Source organism: Mchenga conophoros, linkage group LG12 (genome assembly GCF_057382185.1).
Source record: "Mchenga conophoros isolate Kocher_MC1m ecotype Shallow Benthic linkage group LG12, M_conophoros_male_GT1.1, whole genome shotgun sequence".
Lineage (NCBI taxonomy): Eukaryota > Metazoa > Chordata > Actinopteri > Cichliformes > Cichlidae > Mchenga > Mchenga conophoros.
In genome coordinates, this window is record NC_140537.1 from 19,710,570 (window position 1) to 19,727,600 (window position 17,031).

At 40.7% G+C, this 17,031-nt stretch overlaps 2 protein-coding genes across 4 annotated transcripts; one reads left to right on the forward strand and one right to left on the reverse strand.

The window, feature by feature from the left end:
- Positions 1-348: 348 nt before the first annotated feature.
- Positions 349-4,292, reverse strand: drc10 (dynein regulatory complex subunit 10). Of its 2 annotated transcripts, none has more exons than XM_085294267.1 (5): positions 3,673-4,292; positions 2,145-2,792; positions 1,813-2,049; positions 1,646-1,717; positions 349-737 (listed from the first exon to the last, which is right to left on the reverse strand). In XM_085294267.1, exons 2-5 carry the CDS (start codon positions 2,769-2,771, stop codon positions 444-446), a joined length of 1,230 nt encoding a protein of 409 aa, XP_085150393.1. In that variant the 5' UTR covers positions 2,772-2,792; positions 3,673-4,292; the 3' UTR covers positions 349-443. The 2 variants fall into 2 exon arrangements, with proteins under 2 accessions (XP_085150393.1, XP_085150392.1); XM_085294266.1 differs by lacking the exon at positions 3,673-4,292 and adding an exon at positions 3,424-3,630.
- Positions 3,681-16,919, forward strand: tpcn1 (two pore segment channel 1). Of its 2 annotated transcripts, none has more exons than XM_085294263.1 (26): positions 3,681-4,352; positions 7,648-7,781; positions 8,853-9,029; positions 9,745-9,858; positions 10,515-10,645; positions 11,003-11,091; positions 11,217-11,251; positions 11,388-11,446; positions 11,643-11,742; positions 11,861-11,977; positions 12,100-12,224; positions 12,315-12,363; positions 12,461-12,522; positions 12,617-12,663; positions 12,747-12,803; positions 14,199-14,252; positions 14,389-14,461; positions 14,724-14,831; positions 14,930-15,091; positions 15,166-15,281; positions 15,409-15,455; positions 15,545-15,613; positions 15,826-15,922; positions 16,007-16,146; positions 16,236-16,316; positions 16,403-16,919. In XM_085294263.1, the coding sequence occupies exons 1-26, from the start codon at positions 4,262-4,264 to the stop codon at positions 16,544-16,546; spliced, it is 2,478 nt and encodes an 825-aa protein (XP_085150389.1). In that variant the 5' UTR covers positions 3,681-4,261; the 3' UTR covers positions 16,547-16,919. The 2 variants fall into 2 exon arrangements, with proteins under 2 accessions (XP_085150389.1, XP_085150388.1); XM_085294262.1 differs by lacking the exon at positions 3,681-4,352 and adding an exon at positions 6,252-7,569.
- Positions 16,920-17,031: the final 112 nt, after the last annotated feature.

The following is a 17,031-nucleotide window of genomic DNA, read 5'->3' on the forward strand; positions in this document are numbered from 1 at the left end:
TGGCCTTTAGATTCAACAGCAGCTCTTATACTGAGGTGATCGGTGATTTGGCTGATTTCACGTGTTTCCAGTGAAAAGTGGAGTTTACATGTGGTGGACATTTGCTGCAAAAGAACTACAGATGTGTTAACAGAAGTCAATCAAACACACCCATGCAGAGCTGAATTCACATCCAAACTGCCAAACTCTTTTTTGCTGACATTGACAAATAAAAATGCTACTCTATCTGGTGTTTTTTCAGTCTAATGACTCTAATGATGTTGACAACATCAACTCAGAATGTTTTTGTTTTTATAAGTAACACAGAGCCACAGAAACTACTCAACACACAAAACAGGAAATACTTGCTGGAAACAAATACTTCATTTAAAAAGAAAACAACATTCACACTCTACAAGAGGAGTGTGTCTTGGCAAAGAAACACTGATGCAATAAGGCATGGTTTATTTGGTCTTCTTGCCTTTGCCCTTTCCTTTGTCCCTTTTGGCCTTTTTGCTTTTGGCCTTGTTCTTTAAGGCCTTGCGAACGCTGTAGCCTCTCCACCAGGCCTGGATCAGAATGGCAGCTTTGGTCTTCAACTCCAGCTCTCTGATCTCCTCCTGTCTCTTCTCTTCAGCCAGCCGCCTCCTCTCCTGGATCTGATTGTACTCCATCTCCAGGGTAGCAAAGGGTTTCTCAAACTTCTTCCGCTCATTGTCCTCCATTTCATAAGCATTTTCATTCACCTCCAGTTTGGCCTAAGAAAGGTGATGGTGGCATTGGGGGTGTGTTGTGTCAAAAGTGGAGAAGAGGGAGATGGCAGTGGATATGGTTGTGGAGTGAAGAAAAAACAGAAAAGTGGTGAAAATATAAGAAATGCTTTGACTGACACTGAGCATCCTTAATTTACTAAGGACATAAAAAGGTAACAATGACCTAAAAGAAAACCCAGGACAACACCTTTATTTCCAGATGTTATACAAGAGTAAATACAACAGTTCTGGATTTTAAAGCATAGAAACTTGGATGTTATTTTATATGCTGTGATAGAGCAGATCATGTATGCCACAGTATCCTTGGGCAAGATTATGAACCTAAGTTGTTTTGAGTGCTCAAGTAGAAACGTTATATATAAGAACCAGCTGATTTACCAATTACAAAGAGCTCATAGAATAAATATAAGTTTTATGTGTAAAATTGAAAATTAAATGTGTAAACACTTTCCTCATTGGATGCTTACTAGGGGTAACCATTGTTTTTCTTTTCTGAACTGAGTGGTTTCAGGCCTGCTTCCTGAACAAACTGACTGGGATTGTTCTCTATACAGGAACCTATTCTAATGGTCATCAAACTACATCTTTATTGATATAACCTTAGGTGTCAAAACTTGTCATTAAGTGTACAGGGCTGTCACGTGTTAATATTGAGCTGGTACTGTACTGTAAATACAGTAAATGTCACAACTTTGCATGGATTAGCCAGGATACTGTGGCATACAGTTTACCCAGTTTATTGTGAGGTGTCACATACTGTGCAACTGTGATAACCTTAACATAATATTTTAGGGACATATTCTGAATATAGTAATGAGTAATAAGTTTGTAGAAAGACCCCATGTTAATATTTTACAGACTATTTCTGGTACTTTGCAGTGGAATGTTTGTACCTGGATTTCTCCTATTTCGTTGTCAAACTTTTGGATTAAGGAGTCAATTTTCCCTTGCATCTTTTCATTTTTCTGCCAAAAAACAAGAACAGTGAACACGAGTTTAATGAAAACCAAATACACTACCACAAGTAAAACATGAAACCTTATTGTTACACTAAACGTACCTCTTGGAGTAATCTCTCAGCCTGTCTGTTCTCAAGCACAACATTTTTGAGCTGAATTTTCAGTTGATCAATTTCCTGCTGTAAACGGTCCTGCTTCAGCTTTGACACCTGAATGTGTGCCTGCACCTGTTTGTCTTCAAAAGGCGACATGTTATCATCTGACACATCACCTTCTTGAGGGCTGCACGCCTGCAGCAAACTTTCCAAGTGTTTGATTGTGTTCTCTTTCTGGGAAATCTGTGATGTCAAAAGCAATGGATAGGAGGTGAGAAGATGGAAAAAATGAAGATTCTGCTTCTCTAGCTGCTAATGAAAAAGCCTTGACACCTTACCTCAGCATCTACTTGCTGTATAGCTTTAGCTACTTCTTCTTCCTCCAGTGAAATATTTTTCTCCAGATCTTTTGCAGAGGATGAAAACTCTTTCTGCTTTGTGATGAGCTGTAGCTCCTCGTCCGGGCTGATCAGAAACTTTTCTACCATGTGGCTATGAAGCACCTTTAATCCTTTAATTAATTTGTACTCCTTTTCCTCTATTTTTATATCTAGTTCCACCCTCAAGCCAATAATGCCATCTGAATGGGCTCGGCAATAACGGAGAATATCCCTGACAGAGTTCTTGAGATCATTCCCAAGCTGAGCTCTCTCCTTCTCTCCTCCGATCCTGGCATCTCTTATTTGTTCTTCAACGGACTCCTGTTTGAGACTTTTTAGTTTCTCCAGTCTTTCCACTAAAATCCGATGTTTTTCAAGTGCCTTGCTCAAGTCCTTGTCAACAATCTCAGACTTACTGTTAAGGTGGAGGAGAGCGGGCAGAGCTGCTGCGGTCTCAATTTTACTGATGCAGTTTTCAAGTGTACTTAAAATAATATGAGCCTCACTAGAGAGGTGCTTGCTCTGTACCAAGCAACCATCTTCTGACTGGCTGTTTGGCAGCAATGCAAACCAATCTTCAGACATGTCAACACTCAGTGGCTTCGACTGGGAAAAAAAAAAAAGAAGTCTGGTTTTGTCTACAGTGTCTTAGCTTTTGATAAAGGCAGTGTTTTCTATGAATGAATTTAGCACGAGTTCGTATATTTCACTTTACTCTATATGTCACACTTACTTGTGTTAAATCAGAAAACTAATTTTAATATTAGACAAAGACAACCAGACTAAATAAAAAAAATGCAATTGTTAAATGATGACTTAATTTATTAAGGGACAAAAAAGTATGTAATCATGTGATTAAAACATTTTTGGAAAGCTCAGTTTACTTTCACTAACTTGTCGGATTACTGTCAGACCTGCTGAATCAAGAAATCGCTTAAACAAAACTTGTCTGACAATGTATTTTACACATAAGAGAAGTTACTTTTCTATCTCAGTTTTAGTCTAAAGTCACGGGCTCTTTGTGAAGTACTGTATCGGTTTTATTTTATACCTGGTAAATTAATTTTCTTATTAGCGAGCCAGTTAAGTATCTATAGTACTGTGAGTACTAAACGCTCTAAACTACACATCGTAAATTAAAAAAATGAAAAGGTTGTTCTCGGTTTTTGTTTGCTTGTGGCACATAAGCAGCTTTTACTTTAGTTGTGTAATATACAAAGTTAGCTAAGCTACATACCTGTAGACGTCTCTCAGTAAGTGTATGGGTTTTATTTGTTTTCCTGTTGCTAGGATACCAAATAGCCATTTACCGCTTCAGCATTGGATCATATTACAGATTGCTTATGTTGACAAAATATACACACACATATATATGAATACTTTACCACATTTCAAACAAATTCATACAGGTATTAGCTTTAAATTAATATACTATGATGTGTTAAAATTGCCGACTTTTACTTTGGAAATATGCATGGTCACTTACTTAGCCTGCCGTTAACTGCTGCTAGTGTCGTAAAAGTTTGTTTATCCAGTTCTGCCCATAAGTTGTAGGTATCTCTAGAGTTTTTGCGGCGTCGTTCTTGTACATAATGTTGCTCTCAAAAAGATAAAGCTAGACGTCAATTAGCTGTGAGTGGTTATCCGTTCTATGTGTAATCAAATTAGTTGTGTAGCTGTGCGGAAATGGTGCTGCCGCGATGGACCCAGACGGACAGCTTATTAGCCTGCGTGACAGCGAGACAGTTAAATCGGAGATAGATATTTGTGACAAGGAAGACACCAAATCTGTAAGCTCCCCAACCCCATGTCTGTGTAGCATACTGTAAAAGGCGCTAGAGCCTGTTTTTGACTATTCTACTATCGATATTTGAACTTGCATATAACACAGGATAGAAACTGTTCGGTTTGTCTGCTAATATCTAACCCTGCCGTCCGTCCTCAACAAGATGTGCAGTTCTACTGCTGTTTGCGGAGAAAACCTTACACTTATTTAGCTGTTAGGTAGCTGTGATTAAGTCTGACAAAAAGGTGGAATTCCAAGCAGGTTGCAGTCTGTTTATCTGCTAGCTAGCATGGAGACTGACGACGATGTGCCTCTCATCTTAACCTGGGACGAAGCAAATAGTGGTCTGCTCAGCGAGGAGCCTGAAAGAGGAGACGAAAGTAAGTCTATACAGTGATATCATCACATACCTCTGTAGTCAAGCAATGCAAACAATGTACATGTACACCAAGGAAAGGAACATGATCGGGGGAAGTGGTTTGGTGTCTCTACTGTAATGCTGTCGCAGTAGACATACAAGTAATACACAGATCCCATTGAGAAAGCACACCCGGCCAAAACTAATGCACTCCTGTGTAACACCTGTGTAATAATCCCCACCTTTAAGAAGGCTGTGGTGTTGGGGGTTCGTTCACCCCCAACATTTTAAATACACTATTAGGGTCAAAATTACAACACACCCAAGTTTCTAAGATTCAATAAGTTAAATCACTACTTCTGTACAGGTTCAGTCTGCTTCTTCTTCTTTTGGCTGCTCACTTCATAGGTCACCACAGCAGATTATCTCCCTCTATCTCACCCTATTCCTACATCCTCCTTTGTCCCGGCAAACCTCTCTTTTTGTCTACACCCTTGAACCTTCTCTGTGCTCTTCCTCCTTTTCACCTGCCTGGCAGCTCCATGTTCAGGATCCTTTGTTAAATACATCCACTATCTCTCCACTGTACCTTGCCCCTTGAAGTTTGTCTCCTAAACCCACCGCCTGATCTGTCCCTCTGATATACTCATCTCTAATCCTGTCCATTCTGGTGACTCCTAATCAAAACTCTGCCACCTCCAGCTCTGCCTTCTGTTTTTTTGTCACAGCCACTATTTCCAAACTGTACATTGCAGCAGGTCTCACTATCATTTTGTAAACTGTTACGGATTCAAATATTGGGGATGGAGAAAGAGGAAAAACCACAATAACAACACTGGTCCGGCCGGGTTGATTCAAACGATGATTTTAATGATCACACGCGTGGGAGATGGACACCGTACGCAGACAGCATCAGATCTCAAAATGGTGGAGCATTGATCAAACTCTTATAGCCTCTAGTGGCCCCCACCTAATCATAAAAGCCTAAACAATCACATGCTTTCTCTCACACGGCGCCTAAGCTACGACCTTGGCTCCCTGTTTATCTGCTCCTGCTGAGATGGGGCAGAAAACTCCAGTATGTTCTGTTCTCTTCTAATCAGACAAATAAGGCGATGACTTTCTGCGAACAGTATTTCTTATAACTCAGCAGTATGTCCTTCTGTCACAAACCACCCCTGGCACTTGTCTCCAACCACTCCACCTTGCCTGCACTCTCTTCTTCATCTCTCTTGTGCCGCTGTTTATCGCTTTGGATGGTTGACACCAGGTATTTAAACAAATACAGTTCGATCAATACTTTTCTAAAGGTAGTCCAGATAAAATGTCAGCTGAGTATTGAACTCTGATGGTTGTTTTTACTGTACACTACAGTATTCAGAGAGGAGCGTTTGCATAAACTGTTTATTTTATTATAGCTGTTTATAGATGGAGTTAATGTTCTTTTTTTTAACTTACCATAATGCACTGGTGCAGTCAGAAGCGCTGTAATGTTGACAGTCAGCTGCATATATATTGCACATCCAGGCTCTGCTGTTTGAATGGAGAAAACAGATTGTCCACCAGGCTCTGGGATCACGTGTGGGTGGAGCATGTATGAGTATCTGTGCATCTGCTTGACATAGTAATCCTGCTGCCTTTGTTTTCCTCACATATAAGCTACAAAATGACCCATCTGAAAAACTGCTGGCTCAGCTTAGAACTGTGTGCCCCTCAGCCCCTCCCCGGTGCATATGGGTAGCGTGTGTTTGTGTGTGTGTGTGTGTGTGCGTGTGCGTGTGTGTGAGTGAGTATCATTTTCTCTAGCTCTGGCATGAACAGGAAGACGAGAGGAGTGTTTTTTCTGTCATATATGGGAGTGGTGTACAAGTGGGACAAGTCCTGCTGTTCTTGTCTGCTTGCTGCCAAAGCCTTCTGGAAATAGAGGGAGTATGAACCTGGACTCTATGAAATAAAGCTGCCTCTTATCACTTGAGTGACAAATCACATGCTTGGATAGAAGTGAGGAATTTAGTTTTTATTGCCCATGTTCCGGACCCTTTATTTTTCTGGGACAAGTAGACATGACTGCTGGATCTGTGTATGTGAGCCTGACGTCACTGTGTTATTGACTGGGAGCTTCAAACGTATTATTGTTCTCAAACAAATGCGTGGTCGGAGTGGCACACAGCAGACGATGGGTGTACTTCTGTCAGAGTAACGGGTAGGCTGCCACTGGATTGGAACTTAAGCTTCTCGTTTCAGCTCAGTCTGCTGCTGTCATGGTGGATAGAAAACATCTGTGACCTGCAGCACGTTGGATTCTAAGGAGTCGTGCCCGAAGAGAAAATATGTGATGTACAGTGTGTGGGAAGAGTACCCCAACAGACTTGCGCCAGAGTAAAGTATGCAGCTGCAGAAAGCCGCATGGAGGGACAGCTTTGTTTGAGGAAGAACCTGGGACCAGGCTTGAGTTTGAATACTGACTTTGTCTGGATTTTATCTTGGTCACTTGACTTAATTTATACGATATTATGTTTATGTGTTTTAAGCCCTAACATAGGAGTTTCGTGTCTTCCAAAGTTAGTCACTCGCTGTCGTCTGGTATTGCAAAATCAGTTCCTTTTGTGGTTTTTCTGTCTCGTGCCTGCATCCTGTTTGTGGTATGACAGAGGCTTAATAGCAAATGTGATGTGATTGAAAGCACACTTTATTACTGACTGGCAGCACTGGGATCAAGGTTCATGTTGTGCCACAGAGTCAGGAGGAGGTAATTTTTCAGTCTGGCAAAAAATGTAATATCACTCTTCTGTGTGACTTTTGTTCCAAAACAAGCAACTGATTCTCAAAGAACTACAAGTGCAGAACCTCAAGAGCATCTGTGATCATTTTAAAAGGGGTCTGCTCTCCAGAGTCCTTTTGATCTCCGGGATATTTCCGGATCTGTAAGGATTTCATCCAGATCCACTTGTGACTTGGTTTCTGTTGTTTGCATCAGGTCTGTGTGGAATGTCTGGCCATCTGTATCTCCAGATGTGTATTGATGCTGGAACGAGACCAGCATACTGTGACTGGGACACACATGTACACTTGGTCCTTGGAAGTAAGGGATGTTAATACCGTCACACAGCTGATGAATCCAGACTGACAAATGGAGAGTTCGCACACACAGGCAGCTGGTTTCCGTGAAGATCAGTCGCATATCGAGAGCCCTGTAGTGACTTCATCCTTTGCCTTACAGCTAGAACTAGAATGCATTGGTAGGCGGATACCCCTTTGTGTGACTCACATAAATAAGGGGTGTATGAGAACACTCACAATTAAGTCTTGTCTTCCAGATGGAGGAGGCAGTTATGACGTAGTTAACAACGCTGTGATCTCAACGCCTGGCCCACAAAACTACAGATCCCAAAATGTGTCCTTGCGACAAAGCTGGGAGATGAACTACCAAGAGGCAGCCATCTACCTGCAGGTATTTACAACCAGAGCATTGCTGCATTTATTAGTGTATGCACTCATTCACATGATCACATTATAGTTTTATTATACCTTCTACACTGTATTACTTGTAGATAGTTAGACCTTGTCCTCTCCCCGTGAGCTATATTTACATCCTGAAAAGCTGCAGGATGTTATAAATCTATAAACATGCAAAACTGTGCAAAATAAAATACAAAGGCAGTGTTGATGTACATGAAAGGAACTTTTTGCCAAAAATGGGGTTTTTGTCTTGTTGCTGATACAAAAACATAACCTCATAAGGTTTTGTAACTGTATTTTAAAAAGCCACAATTGGTGTAAAAATTCTACCCGACTGATTTTATTGGTTGATTATTGGCAGATTTGTTGATTTATACACAGCGTTTATGCAAAAATCTGACTTTTATAATGGTATCGACACATTCAACAGAATGTAGATTATTGATTTGTAAAACCTTTGAACTGATACGATGGAGATGCCAAGTTGGCCAGTACTGTTCGGTTTGCTTTTAATTTTCTTTTTAGGGAAAGAAGCAATCTTTATTACAAATAAATTCCTGTTTTAAAGTCTCTCTCTTTCTCACTATATGTTTGAATATCCAACCAGTGCAAAATTAATGTCAAAGAACAAACTCATAAACACTGATAAATCAGACAAGAAAGCTGCTGTCAATCAATATTTATCTGTGTGTCTCTTATCAATGTCTGAATGTTTTACTTTCTAAAATTGGCAGTGGCTCCTAGATTTGGTTGGCCTGTTTTAAATCATTGGAAGAGCTGCAAAGTACAAATAACCGTAAGCACACTTGTGCATTTGTATGCCTTTGAGAAGTTCTTTTTACATCGTTGGTCTGAATGTTGAGTTCTGCTCAGTTTAAATTAAGTGCAGAAAAACATTTTCTGTTATGTCTCCCGTGGAAGAAAAAAATTGAAAAACCAATTTAAAAAAAAAACACTCTGGGAATTAAAGCTGTTTAAAAAATTAGAAACGTTCATATCCATCCATCCATCACTTTTGCCAACTTGTATGCACAAATGTGTAACTTTTACATTTTCTGTGTAGGAAGGAGAGAACAATGATAAGTTCTTCACTCACCCTCGAAACCCAAAGGCACTTGCGGCGTACCTGTTTGCGCACAACCACCTGTTCTACATGATGGAGCTGCTGACAGGCCTGCTGCTGCTGATGCTCTCACTGTGCGAGGCTCCTGCTGTACCCTCACTGCGCCTGGATGTCTATGTGAGTGAATCTCTACTCGCTAACATACTAATATGAACTAATAACACAACTTTACCTTACAGTCGCGGGCCACTTTCTAATTTACATCTTGGTAACACTGGGTTGGACCCTTTTCCTCTTCAGAACTGTACTAATTCTGCAGATTCATCAAGGTGCAGGAAAAATTGCTCATAGACATGATAGAATCACACGGTTGCTGCAGATTTGTTGGCTGCACATCCGTGATGAGAATCTCCAGTTCATCCCAAAGGGGCTCTGATTGAAATCTGGTGACTGTGGAGGCCATTTGAGGACAGTGAATTCTCTGTCTCAGTTTGAGATTAGTTTTGTGACATGGTGTGTTGTCCTGCTAGAAGCAGCCATCAGAAGATGGGCACAATGTGGTCATAAAGCCATCCAAATGATTAGCAACAATTTGGTTTGTTTAAAGGATGCTCCGTTGGTACTAAGGGGCCCAAAGTGTGCCTAGAAAATATCTCTCATTACACCACTAGCATCATGAATCATAACCCCAAAACAGGAGGGATCCATGCTTTCATGTTGTGTACACCAGTTCTACCAGCAGGTTCCCTTGACATGCCTAAACACCATGTGATATGTCATGTGATTGGCTCATTAAAGACTTGTGTTGATGTGCAGTTTAATAGGTGTACCTAACAAAATGACTAATGAGTGGCTAGTTTCCTTTATAACTTGTGTATTTGATGTCATTCAGGTCCACGCCACGCTGGAGCTGCTGGCTTTGGTTATGGTGGCATTTGAGCTATGCATGAAACTCCGCTGGTTAGGCTTCCACACCTTCATACGGCACAAGAGGACAATGGTTAAGGTAACTGTTACATGTTAATAATTTCATAATTATTGTGCGTGTGTGTGTGTGGCAGTCGGGTTGCTGTTACATTGTGTGGATCTCAGTTACGGTCAGAGGTCATGTTTTCTAAAAAACCTCGTGAATATGATAACTCAAAAAGAAAGTCAACTGGGTTTTTCAAATTCATACCATAGTTGTATCTACTAATAATCTCAGATGACTTCAAATGAGGGAATGTACAAAAAAATGGGAAAACAGAGGGACAGATATGTTTGCTTCTGGGGAAAAGACACACACACACACACACACACACACACACACACACACACACACACACACACACACGAACTGAGCACAACAAAAAGCGAGGACCCAAGAGGGAAAAACATTTGCAGCACTTAATTTTTTTTCTATCAGTTACCATCGCGTATAAAACATCGGGACAGGACCACACGCTAATTAACATGTAACACACCACACACACACAAGCATAAATGTGAGCAACGACGTTGACCACTTACGTAGGTGATACAAAGATTCCCAACAGACGTCTAAATTAGGGATTAGTCTGAAGAAAGGCGATTAAACTTTGCTATCTGCAGATCTGATGTTATAGTTTGGGATTCAGCTTTCATTATCCTACACTGTACATGTTGTCTTCTCTCTTTGCACAGACGTGTGTGTTACTGGTACAGTTTGTGGAGGCCATAGTGGTTCTGATCCGACAAACTTCTCACATGCGAGTGACCAGAGCGCTCAGACCAATATTCCTGGTGGACTGTAGATATTGTGGTGCTGTGCGCAGGTAAATAATGACCTACACACTCACACACACACACAGATTCAGTCTGGCCCAAGACATTGCCACAAAATAGACATTACATTTTTGATTGAGCACACATTTGACTTGCATACTGGAAAATACTAGCGGGAACAGAGAGACTAGTCGTCCCCGCCCGGGCTCCAAGCAAAAGTCTTGTCATATGAAAGAAAACGGTGACTCAACTCTGTAGGTTTGTAAAGCCAGACAAAATTAAACAAACTCAGTGAGATTTCAGCTCCATCTATCTTACTAACAAATGTTTCTGAGAAGTTCTTTTGTTTTCTATTGTGGCCACCCACAAGGCAGTTGTCACTGACGAGGTTTCTTTCATCCAATCAGAAACTTGCGTCAGATCTTCCAGTCTCTCCCGCCTTTTATTGACATCCTCCTGCTGCTGCTTTTCTTCATGGTTATATTTGCTATTCTTGGTAAGAGTGCATAAAGAAACACTTTGATTATTTTCTGTCCTCTATTTGTTAAACTTGTTTATTCAAGCAGAGGAAATGCTGTTTTTGTTAATGTTTGTATTTGATTAGCTCTTTGTGTCCTCCAGGCTTCTGTCTCTTCTCCACGAACACCTCTGATCCGGTATGTTGAGTCTTCCATCTCACTTACAAGAGTTTGTTTGAGTTATGTCATTTCAGGGATTTGGGTGGTTCTTCTCTTTGTGCCAGTTTTGTGTCTGGTCATATTTCCTGTCTTGAACCCTATCCTCTCACCACAGTACTTCAACACTATGGAGAACAGCCTTGTCAGCCTGTTTGTGCTGCTGACCACAGCAAAGTAAGCACGGCAATACACGTACTACTGCCGCTTGGTTATCTTTACACATGGGGCATGTAAGCAGTGCTCACCACGTTTAGAGCTTCTCATAAATCCTTTTACCACTTTTGCTTAATCTGCTTCCACAGTTTTTTGGGTTTTTTTGCATCTTATGACTCGGTCTGCATCTGATGACATCTCTCTTTCACTTTTGTAGTTTCCCTGATGTGATGATGCCAGCATACTCCAAGAACCGCTGGTCCTGTGTTTTCTTCATTGTATACCTCTCTATCGAGCTCTACTTTATCATGAACCTGGTAGAAGAAGCTTGTTTTTTTTCACAATTTCTGAGATGTCTTTGAGTCCTATTGAAAATACACACGGCTTGAAGTTTTCCCAGTTACTCATCATCGCCGTCTGTGCCCCCCTCTCCAGCTCCTGGCGGTCGTGTTTGATACATTTAATGATGTTGAGAAAATGAAGTTTAAATCTCTCTTGCTTCACAAACGCTCTGCTATCGACCATGCCTTTCAGCTGTTAGTTAGCCGTCAGGTAGGCCTGTTTTTTTTGTTTTTTTTATTATTATTATTATTATTTGTAACATGTCTTTCCTTTTTCTTTAACACTGTCAGGTGTTTTCTTAAGCTTTTCTTATGTTTCTCTGTGTTACACAGAGACCGATGGGTGTGTCTCTGAAGCAGTTCGATGGTCTGATGCGTTTTTACAGACCACGCATGTCTGCAAGAGACCGATTCCTCACTTACAAAGCTCTTAACACATCAGGGGCTCCCATGCTCAGGTAACTGTCTCTCTTCCACTTCTCAGAATGAAAATCCTTTTACATTGATTTGCTTTGTCACTGATTTAATGGTGGTGTGTTCTGTTGCAGCCTGCAGGACTTTTATAAGTTCTATGAGGTCACTGGCCTTAAATGGAAGGTAATTAGCCTGACATTTCTGCTGTGTAGCTGCTCTATTTTTGTGCTCCTCTGGTTGATTCAAATATACATTTACTGTCAATCTGTGTGTTGTTTAGGCACGTCGCAGTGGAGAACACTGGTTTGATGATCTTCCACACACAGCCTTCCTCATTTTCAAAGGAAAGTTCTCTTTCTCTCTTTTCTTCTGTTGTCAGGCAAAATAAGATTGGCTCTTGATCCCTTATTGTGGATACTTTCCTCTCCAATTTATTAGGTATCCATTTGCTTGTGAAGTCAAAGGCCTTTCAGTATACTATGTGTAAGTGTAATCATTGATCTTCTCCCAGCTGCTATCAGTGATACTGATCAAAGTCTCTTATCAAAGTTTTTTTGTGACTGTAGATGTGGTGGTGGCCATCAACGGTGTTTGGATCCTTGTGGAGACGTACCAGCTGAATAGTAAGATCTTTAACCGTAATCTGCAGTACTGTGCAAAAGTCACGAACCCCTCATATCTTGATATTTTGCCTTAAAGGAGCCAGACTTTCTTGTCATTTTAAATTGGTTTTGAGCAATAGTTCTCCATTCTTTCTGGAGGTCTTTAAAAGTTTTTCTTTCGACATTGGCTGCTTTTTTACTTAGGCCAGTCCTCATCCCTGACTGTTTTCAGTGGAATGTTTTTGTTGTTTGATAAACCGCTTAACTCTGACCTATGACTCATTCAATGATAAAAAAGGCCCCTAACTCAAGGGATGAACCAGTGTTGTGTCTACACATAAAAGACAACTAAGCAGAAAAATAATAATTATTAATATTCTATCTTTAGGCATATTATTACTAGCACCCTGATGTAGAAAGGGATAACTTGTTTCCATTTCTATAGTTGAATCTATGAAAAACAGCACAAATGAACAACATCTGAAAGTCATGTCCTTAAGAAATTGAAAGAAATTCAGCAAAGACCTGATGCAGGACCCCGAGAGATGCATCTGGCCGTTCAGTCGATCCATCTACTGTTCACTGAAACCTCATCAGAAAAGGTCTCAGTGGAAGGGTGGCTGTCAAGAAGCCATTCTTGAGGAAGGGAAATGGGAAGAAAACGCTGAGGTTTGCCAAATTACACAAGAACTGGACTGAATCAGTGGAAAATGTGTCTGATAGATTGAAGAACACAAATTTGACATTTTTGGTCAAATCATTGTCAGTATGTACAGAGGAAGTCAGAAAAGAAGTACAACAGTGAGTGTCTACAGCCATTTGTAAAACATGTTGGAGACTCTCTCATTGTTTGGGGCTCCATTTCAGCCGGTGGTGTTGGGGCTGTTGACAGGATTGTGAATGCAGAAAAGTACTGCCAGATTTGGATTCATCATGCAGTATATTCTGCAAAACGTCTAACTGACAACAGCTTAATTATTTAGCATGACAATGAACTCAAACACATTGGCAATGTGTTTAATCTACCTAGGTAGGTTAGCTTCCCCAGAACCTGGACCTCAACATTATTGAAGCAGTGTGGGATCATCTAGATGGAGAGCAGAACTAAAAGGGAGCCAACATCCAAAGAAGAGCTTTGAATGTCAGTATTCCTGAAGACCTATGCCTATGAGAGTTCAGGCTGTGCTGAAGAATAAAGGTGGTCATACCAAATATTGAATTTCAAGCTCTTTATAATTGTATAAACTCAGTTTTTGCTTTATACACGTATGTTTACATGTGTTCCAGTGAATAACTGCGCTTAATTTCCTGGCAATATATTTTAAAAAATGCCCCAAGACTTTTGCACAGTACTTGCACAGTACTAAGGCATGTGTTCCAATACTCCAGGTGTTTTACCTTCCTCTCCTCTTGCAGGTGGATTTTCCTGGTCCAAATTGGTTCCCTGGAGTTACATTGTTTTTCTGACCAGTAAGTAGGCTGCATGGCACCCTCCCCACCCAAACCCTGCACCCCACATAGAAAGTCCAGATAGTATTAAAATGTCATAAGGTGTCGAGGATTAATTACAGTCGTTTACACTGTGTGTCTGTCCTTCCACTTTCAGTTTATGGTGTAGAAGTGTTATTGAAAATATCAGGTTTGGGGCCAGTTGCCTATTTCAGCTCTGGGTGGAATCTGTGAGTAACACACATTGAAAACACAAATCTGTGCTGCATCCAAAACTCAAACTGTGCACTCTGTTAAACACAAACAATGTCTAAATCAACAGACTCCATTTGAGTGTGGAAATTTTAGGAATCTTTAATAATTAAACGTGACATGTTGTTTTTCAGTAGGCCTACTTATATTTAAAAGAAAATCACAGAAATACCTCTGAGCTGATATGAAACCCTGTTTCTCTGCTTTTGCTGGTAATCCTCATTGTGCTCTTCCGTCCAGGTTTGACTTCTCTGTGACGGTTTTTGCCTTCTTGGGCCTCATTGCTCTTGCCTTCGATAAGGAGCCGTTCTACTTTATTGTAATTCTCAGACCGCTTCAGCTGCTAAGGTATGATTTTCAATCTCCTTTAACGTGACAGCATATATGCACATAATGGCAATAGTAATTAATTTTACATTCAAATTTCTGTGTGTTGCCTTTTGCAGGTTATTTAAGATAAAGCAGAGGTATCGTAATGTTTTAGACACCATGTTTGAGCTCTTCCCCAGGATGGCCAGTCTAGGGTTGACATTAATCATCTTCTACTATTCCTTTGCTATTGTGGGAATGGAGTTCTTTGCAGATGTGGTTTACCCCAACTGCTGCAAGTGAGTAGTCGTGTCTCTCCATTGGCGATTCATTACTTCATTAATTTATTCTTCCTTTTTTCTCTCCCTCTCAGTACGAGCACAGTGGCCGATTCCTACAGACTGATCAACAACACACAAGGCAACAAAACAGTGCTGGAAGAGGGCTACTATTATCTCAATAACTTCAACAACATCCTCAGTAGCTTTGGTAATAATCCCTTTTTCCTTTTTGTCAAAATTCTGTCTTTGTATATTATCTACATCTGTTGTGTGTTCATGTGCGTTATGTTTTCTAGAATTTTAAAAACATTTACTCATTTTTTGTTTATCTCCAGTGACTCTGTTTGAACTGACCGTGGTCAACAACTGGTACATCACTATGGTGAGATTATCTGTGGTTCAAAATCTGTCGCCACTCGGCAGCCTGAGCACAGATCGTCGGGTGTCTGACTGCTTTTTGCTCTTTCACAGGAAGGAGTGACGTCTATGACGAGCCACTGGAGCCGTCTGTACTTCATGACTTTTTATATAGTTACAATGGTGAGTAGGAATGCGAACAGAGGAACAAAACAAAACTCAGAGGTTTTGCATATCTGAGACAAATTGAAGCCTTTTTTTTTCCTTTTTCAATGTTTCTATCCTGCCCTGAGGAGCCTGTGTAGTCTTACTTTAATGTTGTCCTCTGCATAATCTACTGAAGAATCAGTGTGTGGGAATGTAACCATATTGCATACAATGTTTTGTCTGTGCAGGTGGTGATGACCATTATCGTGGCGTTCATTTTAGATGCATTTGTGTTCCGCATGAACTACAGTCGCAAGAACCGGGAACCGCTAGAAAATCCAGAGGGTGTGTTTGAGTGTGTGTGAGATTGTATGCAGGTTAAGAGTTGTTAGCCAGGATCTAAATTAAATGTGTTTGTACACGCTGTAGATGAGAATGGGATCGTGTTTGAAGTAGAGGTGAGTCGTGATGACGTTCTCGCCGCTCTCGAGCTGTACAAACAGATGTGCCCAGGATCGTCTTCCCTCAGCTCTCTCCAGGGAGTCTTACAGACTATGGACAAAAGTGGGGTAAGAACACACGCAAACAGCAAGAAGTCGTCTTCTTCTGCTCTTTAAGTCCCTCTAATTAATTTTTACTCCTGATTTGTTGTGCGCAGCACTCGTCTTTAGTGTACCTAGGTCGCAGGTCTAGGACGAAGAGCGACCTCAGCATGAAAATGTACGAGGAGGAGATACAGGTAAGAAACTAAAGATGTAATCCTGAATACCATGTCAGGACTTGGACTATCATGATGTGTTGGTCTTTTCTGTGTTGTTTCTTAAGGAGTGGTATGCAGAATATTCGAGGGAAGCCCTGCCTGAACCAGACCAAAGCCTGGAGCGGGATCCAGACAGCCCCATGCCTGACTTGTCTCCCTTCCCAGAGCCTCAGCTCAACTCACAGACTGGACCTCACAGCATCAATTAATGCAAAGTTTGCTAGGGAAACATGCACATTGTCATTCCAACGTTTTCCTTTAAAGGCAAAATCAGGAAGCCTGGACTCCCATATTATGTGTGCATATACTGCTGTTGGCCTTTTGTGCCCTATGGTAAACCATGACGCATCTAAACCTGATGCCTTAGTTTAATGACTCCTCTGATCAGTATTAACACACCCACTGAGTTTTCCAAAGACCGAACTATATAAACACTTAATACTCCTTTTAGCTCAACTGAACAAATTATGACATTTTCCCTCAACTAATGTCTCAGCAGACTTATAATATTTTACTTTTATATAACTTCTTATTCTGTAATGTATTTGAGTTTATTTGAATAAACTGTTAGAACTTGTCAAACTGTGATGTTCATTGATGTTGCTGGATTATAACACTGCTGGCTGTAAAAATTACCTATTTACTCTATTTAGAGAAGTTAGAGGGGAAAAAAATGAAAGCACATACACCCCAA